This window comes from Sinohyriopsis cumingii, chromosome 15, assembly GCF_028554795.1.
Source record: "Sinohyriopsis cumingii isolate HCF-2022 chromosome 15, ASM2855479v2, whole genome shotgun sequence".
Lineage (NCBI taxonomy): Eukaryota > Metazoa > Mollusca > Bivalvia > Unionida > Unionidae > Sinohyriopsis > Sinohyriopsis cumingii.
In genome coordinates this window covers 41,329,342-41,352,201 of record NC_142975.1, presented here as the reverse complement: position 1 = coordinate 41,352,201, position 22,860 = coordinate 41,329,342, and the positions used below count along the sequence as shown (strand labels likewise).

General features: G+C 34.8%; 1 protein-coding gene across 5 annotated transcripts in view; it reads right to left on the bottom strand.

Moving 5' to 3' along the window:
• LOC149781676 (cytochrome P450 4F6-like) overlaps positions 1–22,860 on the bottom strand; it is a 68,652-nt gene that overhangs the window by 21,672 nt on the left and 24,120 nt on the right. For all 5 annotated transcript variants that reach the window (XM_089935766.1, XM_089935762.1, XM_089935764.1 and 2 more), the window contains 4 exons: positions 19,706–19,896; positions 9,167–9,300; positions 3,204–3,266; positions 1,506–1,629 (listed from right to left, as the gene is read on the bottom strand). In XM_089935766.1, the coding sequence (XP_089791892.1) occupies positions 1,506–1,629; positions 3,204–3,266; positions 9,167–9,300; positions 19,706–19,896 (512 nt within the window). The remainder of the gene's footprint in view (positions 1–1,505; positions 1,630–3,203; positions 3,267–9,166; positions 9,301–19,705; positions 19,897–22,860) is intronic.

Genomic DNA, 22,860 nt, shown 5'->3' with positions numbered 1-22,860 from the left:
TGTACATGTCCCCTTTAACCAAACAGAGGGTAGGTTTTGTAATGTACATGTCCCATACAACCAATTAGAGGGTAGGTTTTGTAATGTACATGTCCCCTACAACCAATCAGAGGGTAGGTTTGTAATATACATGTCCCCTACAACCAATCAGAGGGTAGGTTTTGTAATGTACATGTCCCATACAACCAATCAGAGGGTAGGTTTTGTAATGTACATGTCCCCTACAACCAATCAGAGGGTAGGTTTGTAATATACATGTCCCCTACAACCAATCAGAGGGTAGGTTTTGTAATGTACATGTCCCATACAACCAATTAGAGGGTAGGTTTTGTAATGTACGTGTCCCCTACAACCAAACAGAGGGTAGGTTTTGTAATGTACATGTCCCATACAACCAATTAGAGGGTAGGTTTTGTAATGTAGCTGTCCCCTAAAATCAATGAGAGTTTAGGTTCAGCAATGTACATATCCCCTACAACCAATTAGAGGGTAGGTTTTGTAATGTACATGTCCCATACAACCAATTAGAGGGTAGGTTTTGTAATGTAGCTGTCCCCTAAAATCAATGAGAGTTTAGGTTCAGCAATGTACATATCCCCTAAAATCCATGAGATGGGTAGTTTTTGTAATGTACATGTCCCCTAAAATCTATTAAAGGTATCAGTTTTGCAATGTTCATGTCAAAAATTAATAGCCTTGTAAAAAACGGTTAACCTCAAAAGAATCATGAAAGAGGCAAAATAAAACTGGGAGATTTGGCAATGCTGTAAGACAGGTCAAATAACCAGAGACTTTCTTTACAACTATTAAATAATTAATTTTACTGTTTCTTTACAACTAATAATTAATTAATCTTACTGCTTCTGTTACAAAATTTCTGAATTCTACTTACTCCCTTTACAGAAATCTGACCTATGCTCCATTTATTTTGATACCTCTTTAAAATTAATTGTGCATGAGGTAATTCTGTGTGAAATATTATTAAACTGTTTGAACTGGACATCACTGTAGATGCAGATGTGGCTGTGATTTGAAAGATTAGGAGTGCAGTGGTTCAGTAGATAAATGTATGTAGACTAAATCACATCTTGATATCCATGCATGTTCATTCCTCATGTTACATAGCCATGACGTCACTGATTTTAACGAACATAAAAACATTAAATGTGCAGCACTGCTCTATTCAAAATGTCTACACGACTATAAAGCAAATTAAACTGCAATTTTTTATTTCTTTTCTAAATCATGTCACAATTAAATCACTTTAATATTGCGTGGACCTTTATTTTCGATGAAAATTAAGTTTTATGAAATAATCAACCTATCATACTAGCTTCTACTTCATGATGGATCAATATGAGCTTTAATGGTTCATAAAACTTCACTATTCACCAACATAAAGGTCTGCATACTGTCACACAAAATGTTCTTGGAATATGCATATGCCACAACAAAAGATAAGGGCAAATCCAACATTATGCTACAAATTATTCTTAAATCTCCACCAGTGTCTTCTTTCTCTTTTCAATGATGTCCTCTGCCACTCTGTGTACGAGATCACAGTGTTTGGAGAACTGTCGACCCTTGGATGTCAGGAAATAAATCCAGTCAGGAAAGAGGTAGGGTTTCCTGAAAATTAAAGACAGTGAATCTTTGCCAATCTACAGCCACAAATCTTTCTATTGCAAGTTATGTTGATAAATGTACGATTAGTACATTTCAGGTTATTAATAGAATCACTAACACAGACAAAGTGGTGATTTGTCCGATAAAAAGATTATTTTACTATTTAAAAAAAGTATTCTAAATTCTTATCAACCAAACAGGTCACATGCAATTTATTCATTTCCTCACAGCAATTTCAGATTAAGAAAGCATCACAGTATGCACATGTGATTATATTTGTAGATCAGGATATGTAAAAACAATGACGGGCTTTTGCTCTGCTCCATACATTGTTTCCAACAAGTTAATATCATATATCTCAACACAATACAAAATTTATCACACAACTACTGTAATGTACATATCCCCTTAAATCAATGAAATGGGTTGGTTCTGTAATCTACATGTACCATTAAATCCATCAGAAGGGTTTGTTCAGCACTCTATTTGTCTCCTTAAATCAATGAGATAGGTAGCTTCTGTAATGTACATATCTCCTAAAATCTATGATAAATGTAGCTTTTGTAACGTGTATGCCCCTAAAACCCATGACAGACGTAGTTTTTATAATGTTGATGTCCCCATAACTCCAACACAGGGGTAGTTCTGGTCAAGTACATGTACCCTTGATACCACCTGAGGGGTAGATAGAGGATTAGGTTTTGTAATGTATATATCCCTTAAAATTCATAAGAGATATCCCCTTAAATTCATAAGAGGGGCAGGTTCTGTATTGTACATGTCCCCTAAACTCTGTAACTGAGGCAGGTTCTGTAATGTACATGTCCCCTAAAATCCATAAGGGGGGCAGGTTCTGTATTGTACATGTCTCCCAAATTCCATAAGAGGGCAGGTTCAGCAATATCAGTTATATCTGATAGAAGAATATACATAGGAGATGTTAGACATATAGATATAACACATGAACTGTCTGACGAATTTTCTTCTCACAACAACGAATATTTAAAAATTCATAAAAAAACCAAGTATTTCTGGTACTTTTCCATAATTTAAATTATAAACCAACTCCATAATTTAAATTATAAACCAAGCAAAACACCAGCGGCACATTCTATATTTTGACATCTTGCTAACATCTATTTTTCCATCTCTTCTCCATAATTTGGTTATTTTGCCAAACATTTTAGTTTCATTTTTGGTTTGGGGCTTAATGGCACAGTAACACAGATAGGTTATTTAGTGCTTAAGTAATTGGAGAAAAGTGTCATGCCCAAAGACATACCATGGCAGGTGACCCAGGTTGGTCAAACTTGCACCCTTTCTGCCATTGAGTCCCGCATGCTAACCAATCAGCCACTGCAGCTCATTCAGTCCAATGTAGACTCAATTATCTTCAGGTTCTCTTCAGGTTCTCCATGCTAGATTTTTAAGTAGTTACACAAGCCAGAGAAATTACCAAATTTATGCCCTTCATACATACATAGTGATAGCAATGAAAACTCTAGCTTAGTTAGTTAGCACAAAACCAGGTCAATACTTAAACAGAGTTACAGGTCTGTTGATTCTCGAAAACTTACAAGCTTCTTTCCACCCAGAGGTCACTCAGTTCATGGACTGCTTGAACATATGGATGACTGTCTCTGAAAGTTAACATAATTAAAACATATCATCTGTTTAATTTGGTAATAATTCAAAATTCAACTAGATCTTTATAAAACTTGAATGTCCAAACTGCAAACAAATTTCTATGATTTTTTTCCCTTCAATTATTTAAATGGCAAAAGAATCTAATCAGGCCATTAACAGATGCACAAATATACAACATACCGATGTAGAGACATACAAACACATATATCTATAGACATACTTACATATTAATAGACATACAAACATACCAATATATAGACATACAAACACACAGATGTATAGACATACAAATATACAGGTGTACAGACATACATACAGATGTATAACATACATACAGCTGTACAGACATACAAACATACAGATGTATAGACATACAAACACACAGATGTACAGACATACATACAGATGTACAGACATACAAACATACAGATGTTTAGACATACATACAGATGTGTGGACATACAAACATGTAGATGCATGGACATAAAACATACAGATGTATAGAATACAAACACACAGATGTATGGACATACACACAGATGTACGGACATACAGATGTATAGACATACAAACATACATATGTTTAGACATACAAACATACAGATGTGTGGACATACAAACATACAGATGTATGGACATAAAACATACAGATGTATAGACATAAAACATACAGATGTATAGACATACACACAGATATATAGACATACACATAGATGTATAAACATACATACAGATGTACAGACATACAAACATACAGATGTATAGACATACATGCATTTGTATAGACATACAAACAGATGTATAGACATACAAACACAGATGTATAGACATACACACACAGATGCATAGACATACACACAGAGATGTATAGACATTGATACAGATGTACAGACATACAGATGTATAGACATACAAACATTCAGATGTGTGGACATACAAACATACAGATGTATGGACATAGAACATACAGATGTACAGACATACAAACACACAGATGTCTAGACATACATACAGATGTATGAACATAAAACATACAGATGTATAGACATACAAACATAGATGTATAGACATACAAACAGATGTATAGACATACACACACAGATGTTTTGACATACATACAGATGTATAGACATACAAACATACAGATGTATAGACATACAAACATACAGATGTATGGACATAAAGCATACAGATGTATAGACATACAAACATACAGAAATATAGACATACAAACATACAGATGTGTGGACATACAAACATACAGATGTATGGACATAAATACATACATATGTATGGATATACAAACATACAGATGTGTGGACATACAAATGCAAACATAAAGATGTATGCACAAACTTACAGATGTTGTTGTTGTTCTTGCTTTGGGTGTAACATCATTTCTCAGCACAAGATAGGCTATACATGGCAGCCAGTAGCCCAGGCAAGAACCATGAAAACATGGAAAAATATTGACAAACTTTCTCACATACACAAATTGGCCAAGCCTGAGACTTGAACCCACACAGATAAAGGTGAGATGGAAGTGATCCATACAGATGTAGGTATATACAAACATACATATGTATAAAATAAAAACATACCAATGTAAGGACATACAAACAGACAGATTTATGGACATACAAACATATAGACATATGGACATACAAATACACAGATGTATAGATATACAACCATAAGGATGTACAGACAAACAAACAGATGTCATCATCATCATCATCATCATCAAACCCATGAACCATGAGGTTGTTGGGGCACTACAGATGACTTCGCAACCAGTTCTCTCCATCTTTCCCTGTTCTCTACTGCCCATTGGGAATCTCTAAACCCCATGCTTGTCTACTCTTTAATGTGGTCTTCCCACCACTTGTTCTGTCTGCTTCTTTTCTGCACCCCCACCACAGTGCCTTGTAAGATTGCTTTTGCCAGTCCAAATGATCTTTTGACATGCCCATATCACTTCAGTTTGCAATTTTTCAGAGTGCTCAAAAGGTCTTCATAGGGTCCAATGGCTCATTGGATTCTGCTGTGGACCTCTTTGTTGGTTACATGGTCAATGTATGGGATGCCCAACATCTTGCAACAGCATCTCATTTTTAAGGTTTTAATCTATTTTTGGTAGATCTGATTTGAACATCCATGTTTTACAGGCACAAAGAAAAATTTATATAACAAATGAGCATGTGATCTTTATTTGGGAAGCAAGTGCAATTATTTTGTCCTTCCACAATGGTCTCAACCTTGTTATTGCTGCTGTTGTCTGGGCAATTCTGCAAAGTAATTCGGTAATTATTGATCCAAAGTACTTGAAAATCTTGTGGCTGTTTCCAGCTTTTGTCCACTGACTTTATTTCTGCACTGATGCTATTGGTGTTGTTTATCATAAGTTTGTTTTTTTGGGGAGGTGCTAATCTCCATTCCGTATGCTTTAGAGTTTGTGTCGAAGCACTCAACCAAGCAACCAGTTCTTTTTCATCTCCTGATAAGCCATCAATATCATCCACAAAGCAAAGGTTGGTGATTGTTCTTCCACTGATGCTGATATCGCCCTTGTAATCTTGCAAGGCAACCTCCAGAGACCTTTCCAGAAAAATGTTGAAGAGAGTAGGTGACAGTATACATCCCTGTCTGACTCCAAATGTTATTCAGAACCAATCTCCTCTGCTGCCATTAATAAGGACAGCACTGGTAGCTTTGTTATAGAGGCATTCAGCAATCCACACCAGGTTTAAGCTAAATCATGTTGTACTTCCTCACAGTTGACCATAATGCAGCAAGCATACCCTATCAAAGGCTTTCTTGAAATCTACAAAGACATGGTATAGATTTTGCTGATGTTTAAGGTAGTTCATGCTAAGGCATCTGAGATTGAAGATTTGTTCTGTTGTGCTCCTTCCTGCTCAGAAACCTGCCTGCTCTTCAGCAGTAATTTTCTGTGCTTGAGGCTTTAGTCTGTTGAGAATTATCTTCAACATGGCTTTGCTCAGGTGACTGATCAGACTGATGGTTCTGTGGTTTTTGGCACAGCTGTAGGTTTTCTTTCTTGGGGAGCACGATGACCAAAGACTGAGTCCATGTTATATGCCATTCTCCTGTCTGCCATATCTTGTTACAGACTGTTGTTAGGACTGTGACTATTTCTTCTCCTCCTGCTTGAATGTGCTCTGCTGATACATATGTTGTCATTGCCAGCTGATTTTTCTTTCTTGACTGACCTAACTGCAATTTCTACTTCCCTTGAAAAATGGGGTTGTCATCAATTTCTTCTGCATGAGGAAATTTTTGTACTGATGGATCTCCTTGGATCTTATAATTGTACAATTCTGAGCAGCATTCTGTCCATCACTTGAGGGTCTCTTGATCTTCTGCAAGGCATTTTCCTGGTTTGTCTTGGATGGTGAAGGGTTGTGAGATCTTTCACCAGTTGATATGCCATCTTGATGTTTCTGCTCAGTCTGTCTTTGATTTCACAGCACTGTCTTTCTATCTTGGACTAATTTGCCTTTTTCATGCTTTTCCTGATCATATTGTTTATTTCTGTGTATTTTCTAGCTCCTTCATGATCTCTTTTTCCCTTTTTCAGTTCTTTTGTTTTGTCACATAATTCAAGGACATCTGTTATGACCCAAGGTTTCTTTATTCAATGATATTTGCACCATTCCCATACTTGTCACCTCGGTTCTGGTGTGCAGTGAAAGGCGTGGCCACTGTTGACCCGTACTGTGGCTGATCCGGTATGGAAGAATTGCTGGTTGTCTTCATGTGGTGAGTCAAGGGCAAGATACAGCCTGAAGGAGACCATGGATGACCACAGCCAAAGTCCACCAATATAATGTGGCACACCATGGTCCTGAGCACATGGTTCTTGGAGCCATTCCACCATGGCCATTGTCTTCATCAGGGAAGATGTCCACCCAGTGATGCTGTTTTACTATCACACTATTATACCATAGTTGGGAAACTCATGGGAGCAGGAACGTCTTATTCTATCCAGTATGGATCCAATGGACCTGTACCACTGCCCACAAGTGTATGGACATACAAACATACAGATGTATAGACACACATAAAAAACAGATGCATAGATCTACAAACATACAGATGTACGGACATACAAACACAAATGTATGGACATGCAAAGATACAGATGTACGGACATACAAACACAAATGAATGGACATGCAAACATACAGATGTACGGACATACAAACACAAATGTATGGACATGCAAACATACAAAGGTACGTACATACAAACACAAATGCATGGACATGCAAACATACAGATGTACAAACATACAAACACAAAAGAATGGACATGCAAACATACAGAGGTACTTACATACAAACACAAATGCATGGGCATGCAAACATACAGATGTACGGACATACAAACACAAATGCATGGACATGCAAACATACAGAGGTACGGACATACAAACACAAATGCATGGACATGCAAACATACAGATGTACGAACATACAAACACAAATGTATGGACATGCAAACATACACAGGTACGGACATACAAACACAAATGCATGGACATGCAAACATACAGATGAACGGACATACAAACACAAATGTATGGACATGCAAACATACAGAGGTACGGACATACAAACACAAATGCATGGACATGCAAACATACAGATGTACGGATATACAAACACAAATGTATGGACATGCAAACATACAGAGGTTCGGACATACAAACACAAATGTATGGACATGCAAACATACAGAGGTTCGGACATACAAACACAAATGTATGGACATGCAAACATACAGAGGTACGGACATACTAACATACAGATGTACAGACATACAAACACAAATGTATGGACATACAAACATACAGAGCTATGGACATACAAACACAAATGTATGGACATACAAACATAAAGATGAAATCAAGATGGTAAAAAAAGAGTGAATCAGCACAATTTGTTGGAGCCGAAGGTTATAAAACATAGCATAATATATACCTAACACAGAACTGCATATTGCTCCAGCTAATGAGGGTCTTCCTTGTTTGCTGGCAACAGGAGTATAGAAAACACTGATCAATTTGTGCATAAATATATAACTGAACTAATCCCACCCTACACTAGCAATAGTATACCAAGATCAATCTACTATGTGTACTGTAGCTACATTTAAACATGCATGTACTCAATACAATTCAGTCATACCCTTTTATCTGACAGTCACTGTCAAAAGAAAATACATCTCAGAATGATGTCTAACATGCATGTATTCATTACAATTCAGTCATACCCTTTTATCTGACAGTCATTGTCAAAAGAAAGCATGTCTCAGAATGATGTCTAACATGCATGTATTCATTACAATTCAGTCATACCATTTTATCTGACAGTCACTGTCAAAAGAAAACACATCTCAGAATGATGTCTAACATGCATGTATTCATTACAATTCAGTCATACCATTTTATCTGACAGTCACTGTCAAAAGAAAATACATCTCAGAATGATGTCTAACATGCATGTATTCATTACAATTCAGTCATACCATTTTATCTGACAGTCACTGTCAAAAGAAAGCAAGTCTCAGAATGATGTCTAACATGCATGTATTCATTACAATTCAGCCATACCCTTTTATCTGACAGTCACTGTCAAAAGAAAACACGTCTCAGAATGATGTCTAACATGCATGTATTCATTACAATTCAGTCATACCATTTTATCTGACAGTCACTGTCAAAAGAAAACATGTCTCAGAATGATGTCTAACATGCATGTATTCCTTACAATTCAGTCATACCCTTTTATCTGACAGTCACTGTCAAAAGAAAATACATCTCAGAATGATGTCTAACATACAAGTATTCATTACAATTCAGTCATACCCTTTTATCTGACAGTCACTGTCATAGGAAAATGCGCATCTAAGAATGATGTCCAGTGAACACAGGCCTACAAAGGAGAAGAGCTCAAAATATTTTCTCTTATTGTCTTCAGCAACCTGCTTCTCCATTTTAAGCTGAAATAAAAAAACATACAAATAACAAAGATGAAAAAAAATTAGATGAGTAAAATAGAATATAATGCAGGGATGGTACTGTATTGTTGTTGTGGGTTTAATGCCATTTTTTCAGCACATGCGATAAAGTTTTACATGGCAGCCAGTAAACATTACAACACTGTGTCCTTCATAAGAACTCATTTCTTTAATTTTGATTACAAGTCTTAAGAGCAAACTTTCAAAAGTCGAAAATATAGACTTCACTTCAAGCATTCCAAGAATGTTACCAAAACATGCAGATAGACAGACAGACAGACAGAATTGTATGAAAGTATATACGAATGTATATGGCACTGATGATCATACATTTATTTTTCACTGTAAAAGCATCTGAAAATGGGAATTCTTATCTGATTCCTTGCACAAAATTTGTCTTATTTGTGAAAGTAGAATGTCTGAATTTAATAAAACAAAGTTTACAATTTAAGTAATAAAAATGATATTAAATCAAGAACTCTTAATTTCCATCCTTGTCTTGATAGTGTTTTTTTTGTTGTACCACACAAATGCGCTGAATAGCAAAGAACCAAAATATCATCTCCAAAACAGGATATATCATTTTAACTTAGGAAGTTAGTATTTACAAAGTATAACTGGGAAATTACAGACATCATTAACATTGATGGGTGTGGGATGAAAAACAAACATACATTAAGCTGATTAACTCTGGATTGTCTGCTCCATGACACAAATAATAAACCAGGAGTACTGCTGAAGGAAATACATTTTTCTACAAAATATTTACTAAATATTGATGAGTAAAAGGCAATGCTCCTTAAAATCAACTGATTTCCACCCACTCCCACCTCTCTCCCTCATATATATATATATATATATATATATATATATATATATATATATATATATATATATATATATATATAATTTATGAATAAATAAAGTTTTATTAATATTTTTATTATGTATAATGCACATTTTGAAAAAATATAAAAACAAACAAATAAATAATTAAAACAAAAAACAAACAAAAAATAATATATTATATCTTGATATAGTATTGACGAATGTTCAATATATAATCAGAACTCAATTTATTATTATATCATAAAAAATTATGGTGTACATAATACATATAATTAAGTATTTTATAAATAATTAATACATTGAGAATTAATTTAAAAATGCCTTTTCATTTTTAAAGAATTAGTAAACTTATTTTTATGATATTAGTTTATACTTTCACTAGCTATTCTTTAAATTAGAATAATATAAAATATTCTTAACTAATTGTAAACTGGGAACATAATTTTAAAAAACTGAATTAATGAATGTCATATAGTGTTTTGGATTTAAGACCTTCTGGATATACCGTATTAAGACAGTGAATCCAATAGGTTTCCTTTCGCAGATGTTCCATGTCAGAATCAGCTATAACAATAGGTTGAAAGGAGAAATTTTGCGAAGTATGAGAACTGTCGTTAAAATGTGTGGCAACATGAGATGAAAATGACTGATTGATATAATCTTTTATGTCGATCCATGTTGGTTCATATGTTAAGATATTTGCTGACTGGTTTGTCCAATATATTGGATGCCACATCTTTTTGCATGTGATCAAATAAATAACATTTGATGTTGCACAATGAGTATCATAATGCATATTAAAAGTTTCTTTCATATTATTACAATTGAAATAAGTATTTTCATTAATAAAAAAACAGTGCGAACATCTAGGTCTATTACATTTAGTTGATGATCCCTTTTATATGATGTTTTTTCAAGTTTAGAATTAATTAGGAAATCTTTAAGATTTTTAGTGCTTTTATAAGCAAGTGTGTGTTTGTTTTCGTGTAGCAATTTAACACTTGCTTTACATGATAATTTTAATAAATATCAATATTTATTGATAATCTTATCTATATTAGGCAAACTTGGATTATCTTCAATAACAAAAGGAATGATATCTTTATTTCTATTTTTGATTTTACATTGTAAAGACTCAAGTTGTGTAAGAGAAGATACTTTTTGGAAAGCAGTATTAATGATGTCAACAGGGTAATTTCTTTTTTAAAAATGCTGACCTAAATCCATCAAAGATGATTTAAAAACGGCGTCATCCGAAATAATTATTCTATATTATTTTGCTTGACTATATGGTATCCTGTTTTTACATCATTTAGGATGGCTTGAATAATATTCAACATATTGATGAATATTCATGTTTTTAACGTGAACCATGGTAGTGATGTCATTATTTTCATTTTTTCATGACCTGAACATTACAAAATAATACTTTAAGTTTTAGACACATTGAATGTAAATTGTATTGTTGGATGTAATTTGTTTAAACAGTCTATAAAATAATAAAGGTCTTCTAATGAATAACTCCAAATCACAAAGATATCGTCTAAATGTCTTAACCAAACATCTGGTTTTAAAAGACATTTATTTAGAAAATCATTTTCTAATTTCCCCATAAATAAAGATGAGTAAGAAAGTGCCATAGAACTGCCCATTGCTGTTCCCAACTTTTGGAGATACAGTGTGAACCCACCATAATGCGCCCCATGATAACGCAAATTTGGATATAACACTGTCATGGTGTGGCTCCCAAAACTTTGTATATTCATTCGCACATGAAAAATATTTGTTGTTCAAAGTATGTGAAATAGTGTATAATAAATGTATTATCATTTTGGGGAAGAGACTGCATATGAATTCGAATATAATATGATCGTGGCATGGTTCCTGAAATTTTAAATACATGTACGTGTATTTTTCTCATACCGGGGATTTTATTTTTTTTAAAGTACGAGAAATATTGTGCAAAATGTTTATCATTTGGGGGAAAGTTTGCGTAGAATTTGAATATAATACGACAGTGGCATAGCTTCTGAAATTTAACAATTTCACCAGGTTCTTGAAGTGTTATGCCAAAATAAACATTATTGGAAATGTTACTTATTACTGATCCATGAGTAAAGCCAGTAAGTCATCTTTGTGATTGTCTTCAATCAATTCTGTATACAATCATTGCTCAAACAATAGCCAACATGTGTTTCTTCTTTAACTACATACACAACCAAGCGGCAGAAAATGCGGTGGTTGATAAAAGATTCTCACAATTTAATAAACATCAAAAGAATGAATTTGTATAACCAAATTGAAAAAAGTTAATTTCGAGCACAAGTTTTATCAAATCACAAACATGTTCTTTTGATATTTGTTTTCTTCAAGATAATATTTACATGCTTCGAGACCGTCATTGTGTGGTTTATTTGTGTAGAGTGAAACCACATCAAGTGTAACTAGGAATGAATTTTCAGTTAATTTTGGTAAAGATTTCAATTTGGTAATGAAATCAAAAGTGTCTTTGACATTTAAAGTTAGTGATTTCATCAGTGGTTGTAAAATGTGATCAATATATTGCGATATATTATTTGTAAATGAGTTAAAAGTAGAAAAAATGGGTCTACCTGGATATCCTAAAAGTAGTGACTTATCATCCGTTTTATGTATTTTGGGTAAAATATAAAAATGAGGCGTGTGTATCTTTTTTGGGAAGATATCTTGTTCGTCAAATATGGAGCAATTGTGTATAGAGATTTCATTAATACATTTGCTATTTTTTAAAATAATTTTTCAAAAGGATTATAGGAAAGTTTTGTACAATAAACTTCATTTAATTGTCTTTCTACTTCGTTAATATAATCCTCCTTATTCATTATTACTATGGTGCTAGACTTATCAGCTTTTTTAATAATAATACTATTGTCTTGTTGTTGTTGTTGTTGTTGTTGGGTTTAACACCATTTTTCAGCACACGATAGGCTATACATGGTGGCCAGTATTAACGGTGGAGGAAGAACCCGGAAAAACCCCGGAAAGAACCACCTACCCACGAAAAGCTACTGGCAAGCTTTCTCACAAATCCTTGTGATAAGGTACGTAAAGAATTTAGTTCTTCTTTAGATATGTTTGTAAAATGTTTTCTTTTAGGACTGCTATTTAAAATTTCTTGTTTAGTTGCTTCAATATAAAAATTGAGATAAATAGCTTGTCCACAAAGGGTGTAAATGATGATTCTTTTTTATTGAAAAAGGACTTAATTTGTAGATGAAAACTACTTTCATATCCTCAATATGTAAATAATTGTGAGAAACATTCTTTTAATTTTAATGATCTTATGTATTTGAAAAATGCTTCTGCTAAATTAATATTATCATGCACTTTGATTCTCGGACAATACAATAACCCCTTACCTAGAAAAATTTAATCACTATTAGTTAGAATTTGCTATGAAAGTTTTAACAGTTTCGTTTCCTGTTTTGATTTCCTTGTTTCTTCTCTTTTCTTTCCTCCATCTGTTCTTGTTTTGTATTCTAATAAATCTATTCTTTCTGCTGTTTGTGTAGTCTACAAAGATCCTTTATTCCATTAATAATAATAATAATAATAATAATGAGGACTTTCTATAGCGCCTAATCTTTAGAAGCTCTAAGTGCTTTAGACAACATTAGACAACACTATAAGATAAAAAAACATATAATGATATGATTACAAAAACAAACACCATGAAATCAGAAAACATTAAAAAACATGCTGAGAATATTTAAGGTAGGAAACATTATTAGGTCTTTAAGTTTGTTCTTGCTGTTGAAATAAGTGAGTTTTGAGAGCCCTCTTGAAAGTGATCACTGTGTCTTTGTGTCTAAGTTCAGTGGGCAATTCATTCCACGTTACTGGGCCCTGATATGCAAAAGAATGCTGTCCATAGGACTTTCTTTTCATACTTGGAATAATGAGTATACAATTGTCAGAAGAGGAGCGTACTAAGTATCTTGCTGGTGTGTACACATGGGTGAGGTCGGATAGGTATGTTGGACTAGAGTCCGACAGTGAAACGTAGCATAGAGAACAAATTTTGTGTTTGATTCTGGATTGAATGGATAGCCAGTGTAGGGTACAGAGCAGCGGGGAGGTGTGTTCTGATCGTGGTACTCTAAGTATGATCTGAGCAGCTGTGTTTTGAACTTTCTTAAGTTTCTGGAGCAGATATTGAGATGAACCAGACAGAATTGAGTTACAATAGTCCAGTCTTGAAAGTACTAATGAACACACAAGTGTTTTAGTGGCACTAACTGAAAGATATTTGCGAATTGAGCTGATGCATCTCAGCTCAAGATATGCAGCCTTGCATATGTTCATGACATGTTGGTGCAATGTGAGAGTACTGTCCAGAGTAACACCTAGGTTTCGTACTGATTTTTTGAATTTAATGTTGGTATTTGCTGATATTTATTGTTTGTATTGTTGCTATAACGGTTATGTTGGATTCCTGTGTGATTTTATTCGCCCCATTTTTAACTGCATCTGCATAGGGTTAGTGTTGGTGTTGTTTATTTTATATATGCAAACTTGCATTTGCAAATTAAAATGTGTGTCAGTTATTGGCTAATCTGAAGAAAACAAGTGTAATTTGAAACATTAAGGTTTATCCAAAATCCAATACATACATATTTTTAATTTTTTTTATAATTTGGTTTGACCACAAATAAAAACTTTGCATAATACTGGTACTTTGAAAATGTCAGAATTTTAGTTTATTTAACTTTACCGACCACCTTACCACTACCATCTGGGACTCAAGGGTTACATTGCCCCCAATACAAATTGTTAACAGATAGGCTAAAAAATAACCAATAGTTCAGTAGACTATGTTTGGTGAATTTGCATCAAGTTGTTCAAAAGAAACTGTTTAGGACTGAGTACAAAAATATCCTTCATGCTTTAAAAAAAATATTTTAAAAAGACATTGGAGACAATAACATAAGGTCAATGGACTCAGTTTTGAAAATAATAAAATATTTCAAATATTATCATAAATTAAACAATATTAAATTAATTTTTTATTTCAACTTCTACTTCCATCCCACACTTTTGCATACTTAATATCACCTAAACACATCCATCTCATATTTTGTATAGTTAATAACACATGAACACATCCCACCAACACAATTTGTTTAAATTTAATATTTAACATGGCCATCCCACACACTTTTGAATACTTAATATCTCTTGAACATTCTAAGATATATTCCTAAAGCATGGAATGCTATGGAATGCTTTTCTATCACAACCAGACACTGAGTTCTGTATTAAAAAATATGGAATCTGACTGGTCACCATTTGAAACTGAGAAATCAGTTTCACACCAAGACACAATTTCTTAAGAATATCTGTGTTTACAGTGACCCTTTCAGGCAAGATAAGCATTATGTCAACGTGGAGAAATAGTCTTTTTCAATGATGTGTCACTTGCCTTGTTAACTCGGACCTCTAACAGGTTTTGAGTCAGGAAATGTCAAAATTCTGGTGAGTTACTGAACATTACAATAATTTACGTCTACTACAAACTGATGGCAGTGCTTGGCAGGGTGGGGTGGGGTTGGTTTATGTGCCCCTTCACCCCCTCCCAATCCACCCATGAAATAGACATTTTTTGTTAACCAAAACCTACTTTAAAGTCTGGTTTTAGCTGAATAGAAACTGTACACCCAAGATTCAAAACTATAAACTGTATACCCATTCTAAAAATGTAAAAGGGTCAAATTTACTACAATAAAATTATGTCAACATTACGTTTGCATACAGGTTTATACAAGATGTCCAAGTGGGTCCAATACTGCTCACAAAGATAGTTGACATAAGTCAGCTTGTGAATGCAAATTCAAACAAGTATTAAAATTAGCATAGAGAGAAAAGCTTGGAGAACATATATGCTGCATTGTCTGTCAATGTTGGTGTTTTTGATCTGTTTTCCTAGACCACATATATATGATCACTTTCTCAGCATAAAAAGATTAAGTCATTTATACAACCAGCATTTCCCCTTGGATCTATCCCTGCCCCTGGGGACTATGTTCTGATTCATAACTAGAAACTGACTGTTCATACCTCCACCCTTTGAGTACATACACTCATTTTGGGATTTATAAGGGTAGATAATCTGTTCAGTCAGCATGGATTCCTGGCTCACTCCTTCCATTAAGGCTCAACCCCTTAAGTAGTAGGCTTGAAACCACTGACATCCCCACCCAAAGAGCTGCAGTGGCTCAGTAGTTAAGGCATCAAACTCATGACCAGATTAGTGGGTCCGATTTCCATCATCTGATCATCCTGAATCTTCATTAAGATAGTCAAACTCATCAGAAATTATGCTGGTTGCAGCTAAACTACCTGATCTGATCAAAATCTGATCAGAAACATGGCCTCAAGAGTGTTCACAAACTTAAATAAACAATCTGATCTGAAACATGGCCTCAAGAGTGTTCACAAACTTAAATAAACAATCTGATCAGAAACATGGCCTCAAGAGGGTTGACAAACTTAAATAAACAATCTGATCAGAAACATGGCCTCAAGAGGGTTCACAAACTTAAATAAACAATCCGATCCGATTTATGGCCTTAAGAGGGTTCACAAACTTAAATAAACAATCTGATCAGAAACATGGCCTCAAGAGTGTTCACAAACTTAAACAATCTGATCCAAAACATGGCCTCAAATGTGTTCACAAACTTAAATAAACAATCTGATCCGAAACATGGCCTTAAGAGGGTTCACAAACTTAAATGAACAATCTGATCAGAAACATGGCCTTAAGAGGGTTCACAAACTTAAACAATCTGATCCAAAACATGGCCTCAAGATTGTTCACAAACTTAAATAAACAATCTGACCCGAAACATGGCCATAAGAGGGTTCACAAACTTAAACAATCTGATCCGAAACATGGCCTTATGAGGGTTCACAAACTTAAATAAACAATCTGATCTGAAACATGGCCTCAAGAGTGTTCACAAACTTAAATAAACAGTCTGATCAGAAACATGGCCTCAAGAGGGTTCACAAACTTAAATAAACAATCTGATCTGAAACATGACCTCAAGAGTGTTCACAAACTTAAATAAACAATCTGATCTGAAAAATGGCCTCAAGAGGGTTCACAAACTTAAATAAACAATCTGATCTGAAACATGGCCTCAAGAGTGTTCACAAGCTCAGACTCTCAGATGTAAGATCACTTCAAATTACACACAGTCATCTCTCATAACTAACCCAACCAAGATCGGCTCAAAATCTGATCAGAAATATTGATGCCTTAAAGAGAGAAGGGGCATTCTTTAATAATTTCATATTTATTTGACCGGATATTCGGTTCCATGAGTGTGCTCAGAAGTTCAACCAATCAAATGCAAGATCACCTCATTACTATGCACTTATGCTGCACATAAATGAACATATCTGAGATCTATGCTTACAATACCAAATATAATTCTGATCTGATTACAATACAGCCCCTAGAGTGTTCATGAGTTCAGCCAATCAGACACAAGATCATCTAATTATTATAACTGGATGTCACTTATAATTAAACTCATCTGGGATCTTGAGGATATGCTTACAAAACAAATCTGACCAAATTCTGATTAGAAATATGACACCTAGAGTTTTCACAAGCTCAGCCAATCCCATGCTAGATCACCTCATTAATAAGCATGGATGTCACATGTTGTTGTTGTTGTTGTTGTTGTAGGGTTTAACGCCATTTTTCAGCACACGATAGGCTATACATGGCAGCCAGGATTAATGGTGGAGGAAGAACCCAGGAAAACCCCGGAAAGAGCCACCGACCCATGAGAAGCTACTGGCAAGCTTTCTCACATACCCACATTAGCGAATCCGAGACTCGAACCAATGTCACATGTAATCAAACTCATCCAATGAAATTTTAATATACATTACTACATACCTAATCTGATCAAAATCTTACAATAAATGAATCTCTGAAGTGTTTACAAGCAAGTTGTTATGGATGGATGGATGGATCAACAATGGATGATGCAAGACTTGACTTTTACCAAATCAAAAAAAGATGACCTTAGGATAAACATTTTACTTTATATTAAGTTTCTGTTAGATACACAAAGTGAGTAGGGTTAGACTATAAGCCTCTCCAAAGCCTGAAGTAGACAAATTGAGAGTCCTTCCTTACCCCAAGCGGAAAAAATCAACAGACTCATATAATTTCCTTACCCCAAGTGGAAAAAATCAACAGACTCGTTCCTTACCCCAAGTGGAAAAAATCAAGACTCATTCCTTACCCCAAGTGGAAAAAATCAAGACTCATTCCTTACCCCAAGTGGAAAAAATCAAGACTCATTCCTTACCCCAAGTAGAAAAAATCAACAGGGTTCTTCCTTACCCTAATTTGACAAAGTCAATGACTCGTGTATTACAAGTGGACAAAATCACAAGATTGCTTTATTACCCCAAGTGGACAAAATCAACAACTGCTCTATTACCACAACTAGACAAAAACACAAAACTGCTTCCTTGCCCCAAGTGGACAAAATCTCTGGACTCCTTTATTCCACAAGTGGACAAAATCAACAGACTCATTCCTTACCCCAAGTGGACAAAATCAACAGACTCCTTCCTTACCCAAAGTGTAAAGCATGGTACAAATATGTGCAGTAGAACTAATGTTAGTGTGCTGAAAACATTTTGATTCTTCTATTCTTCAGATACAGAGACTATCGTCTTTGATCTTTTGACTAAAAAATAATTGTTGTTGTTGTTGTTGTTGTTGGTGTGGGGTTTAACGCTATTTTTCAGTACATGATAGGCTATACATGGCGGCCAGTATTAATGGTGGAGGAAGAACCCGGGAAAAGCCCCGGAAAGAACCACCGACCCACGAGAAGCTACTGTCAAGCTTTCTCACATACCCACACTGTCTGAATCTGAGACTTGAACCGCCGCAGACAGAGGTGAGATGGCAGTGATCTGTAACGAAGAGCGCTTCAGACCACTCGGACACTCTGGGCCCCTCAAAAATAATTAGTTTCTTCCTTGCATTGGGAAAAACCTGGGCTTCATCCAGGGTTCCCAGTCTGAAATGGCGACAATTAGACCATTGATTATGCATGCCAATTTTGAGATATCAAGACATTCAACTCAAGGATAAATTTCAATATTAGGTAAAATCATTTTTACCCCCACACTACTCACTGCAACACCTAAGGCATAACCAAACTTCCAAAAATGTCAGCAAAATATCTACCCACAGGACTATCATTGACCCAAGTTTTGTTTTTATAGCCTCAATGGCAGGAAAGAATTCAAAGGATTTAACATATACATATGTATGGACAGGGTCACAATATCTCCCGTCTCCATACAAATACAAATCTTTAAAAACCATTGGAATGATTAGCAAGTTTACAGTAACAATACTCTTAATTTATATCTGAATATTAACTTTGTGGAAAATTGTTCTCCTAATATGAACATGGACTTTAAAAAAAGGTTGAAAATATACTCATTTGTTTACCAGTAATATATCCGCACATTTATTGAAAACTGGGATGTATGGCTGCAAAATATCAAAGTGGAATGCAGGAGTCAGAAGTCTTCTATTTCTTGCCCATTGGTCTCCGTTTGCTATAAGCAAACCTTCCCCAAGCCATGGAAGTCCCATAACATAGACGGTTCCAACAGAACGAGGTTTGGGGGCAATCGAAGCTGAAAAAGAATCAATTTTTTTTATTAAGTTTAATTACTAAATTTAGCAGAGATTTTTCAGGTAATCAAAAAGTTCTCTCTTTAATCTTCTACAATATATTTGAATACTGATAGTGTTTGGGGTGGTAAAAACAGGTAAAAATTGAAGTAAAGTCCATTAAATAAGAACTCAGTGGAATGTTGTTTCTCGCCTACATTAATGGGTCATGATTCAAAATGTGCACTATCTGAATCAAAAGAGCAAGAAAAAGAGGTCACATTTGAGGTGACAATACAAGTTCTAAAAATCCATGCACTAATCCAGTACAATCAACAGTGTCTGAGAAATTGATCTAAAAATGCTATATAATCAACAGTCTGGGAAAATAAGCTAACAATTCAGTGCAATCAACAATGCCTGTAAAATTGAGCTAAAAATTGTGCAATCAACAGTGCCTGAGAAATTGAGCTAAAAATGCACAAGTTTAAATAATCACTCAAGTATACAAAGCTGATCACTCAGACCAACTTTTATAAGCAGTAAGTGATAAGAACTGACTAAAATGAATATCCCCATCAAAAATTATGTCTGCACATAAACATACATGTAGACTGATAGAAATGGAGCTAAATATAAATTAAACAATTTAGACTGAAACACTACAACGAAAAGAACAACGCCACCAGAAAGGTGATACATATATAGTTTGACTGCTTTAATGGTGAGAAGAAGAAAACACAAATGAAGCTAACAACTTTCGGTTTATTTGAAAAATACAGATACATTATTGTACCCACAAATCCCCTGGGTTTAACCAATCTGCTAGATGTTAATAAGTTTATACATCTATGGCTCTACCTTATTAAAATACAGCAGCTGGGGTTTCAGCACAGTAGTTGGAGTTTTAATGTAGTAGTTTGGGTTTTCAATAGAGCTGTTTCTATTTTCAATGCAGTAGTTGGGGCTCCAATGCAATAGTTAAAGTTTTCAACACACTAGTTGGGGTTTTCAATATAGTAGTTTTGATTTTCATAAAACTGACTGAAAATTTGATGATCATGTGACTGTTTCAATGAAGCAGATAAACAAAACAAAAGTACATATAGTAATAATGCAATAGTTTTAGTACATAACTACAAACCACATTACATACCAAACCATGGTATAACATGAATGATCGAACAGTTGATAACTGCATGTCTGTCAAATGATGGGCTGGAAGTGGAGAAATTTTTAAAAAATTCCTGTCAAACATTTGATAATAATTTTAGTTTAGGTAAACATATTTCTTCACTTCAGAGAATTTGTGCATTTAATTTTGTCAAATAATAAAGACCTATAGGGAAACATTCAAATATCAAAAACTATTGTACAGGTTTTTACATGAATTTTAAACAAGCAGCCATCAGTTTTATGTCAATCCCTCTAATTCTTGTAAGGGGGAAGGGGCATTGTAATCCCTCTCATTCTTGTAAGGGGGAAGGGGCATGGTAATCCCTCTAATTTTTGTAACAGCGAAGGGGCATGGTAATCCCTCTAATTCTTGTAACAGCGAAGGGGCATGGTAATCCCTCTAAATCTTGTAAGGGGGAAGGGGCATGGTAATCCTTCTAATTGTTGTAAGGGGAAAGGGGCACAGTAATCTCTCTAATTCTTGTAACAGCGAAGGGGCATAGTAATCCCTCTAATTCATGTAGGAGGGAAGAGGTATGGTAATCCCTCTAATTATCATAAGGGGGAGGGGCACAGTAATCCTTCTAATTCTTGTAAGAGAGAAGGGGCACGGTAATCCCTCTAATTCTTGTAAGAGGGAAGGGGCATGTTAATCCCTCTAATTCTTGTAAGGGGCATGGTAATCCCCCTAATTCTCATATGGGGGAAGGGACATGGTAATCCCTCTAACTCTTGTAAGAGGGAAGTGGCATGGTAATCCTTCTAATTCTTGTAAGGGGGAAGGGGCACAGTAATCTAATTTTTGTAACTGGGAAGGGGCATGGTAATCCCTCTAATTCATGTAGGAGGGAAGGGGTATGATAATCCCTCTAATTCAAATGGGGGGGGGCACAGTAATCCTTCTAATTCTTGTAAGGGAGAAGGGTATCGTAATCCCTCTAATTCTTATAAGAGGAAAAGGGCATGGTAATCCCTCTAATTCTTGTAAGGGGCATGGTAATCCCCCTAATTCTCATAAAAGGGAAGGGGCATAGTAATCCCTCTAACTCTTGTAAAAGGGAAGGGGCATGGTAATCCTTCTAATTCTTGTAAGGGGGAAGGAGCACAGTAATCCCTTCAATTCATGTAGGAGGGAAGAAGTATGGTAATCTCCCTAATTCTCATAAGGGGGAAGGGGCATGGTAATCCCCCTAATTCTCATAAGGGGGAAGGGGCATGGTAATCCCTCTAATTCTTGTAAGAGATAAGGGGCATGGTAATCCATCTAATTCTTGTAAGGGGGAAGGGACATAGTAAAGAATTCATTAACAAGAAAATTCACACACACAATTTTCATGAACAGACCTAAAGTTTCATGCTTAAGTTTAGAGACAAGAATTAGATTGTAGATTAATCTACCAAAGTTTTCATTCCAAAGTATGGGGACAAGAATTAGACTGTAGATTAATTCTAACCATGTAAATCAATTCTACAAATACATACATGACTGTACAAAAAGGAAAGTAACGTTCCCCAAAATTATGAAATCAGACAAATTATCTCGACATTTATGCCTGAATTCAGACAAAATATCTCCACTTTTTATATCTGAATTCAAATTATCTCCACTTTTATATCTGAATTCAGACAGATTATTTCCACTTGTCTTTTATATGTCAATTCAAATTATCTTCACTTTTGGACCAGAATTCATACAAATTATGTCCATTTTAATATCTGAGTTCAGACAAATTATCTCCATTTTTATATCTGAATTCAGACTAAATATCTCAAGTTCTGGAGCTGAATTCAGACAAATTATCTCCACTTCT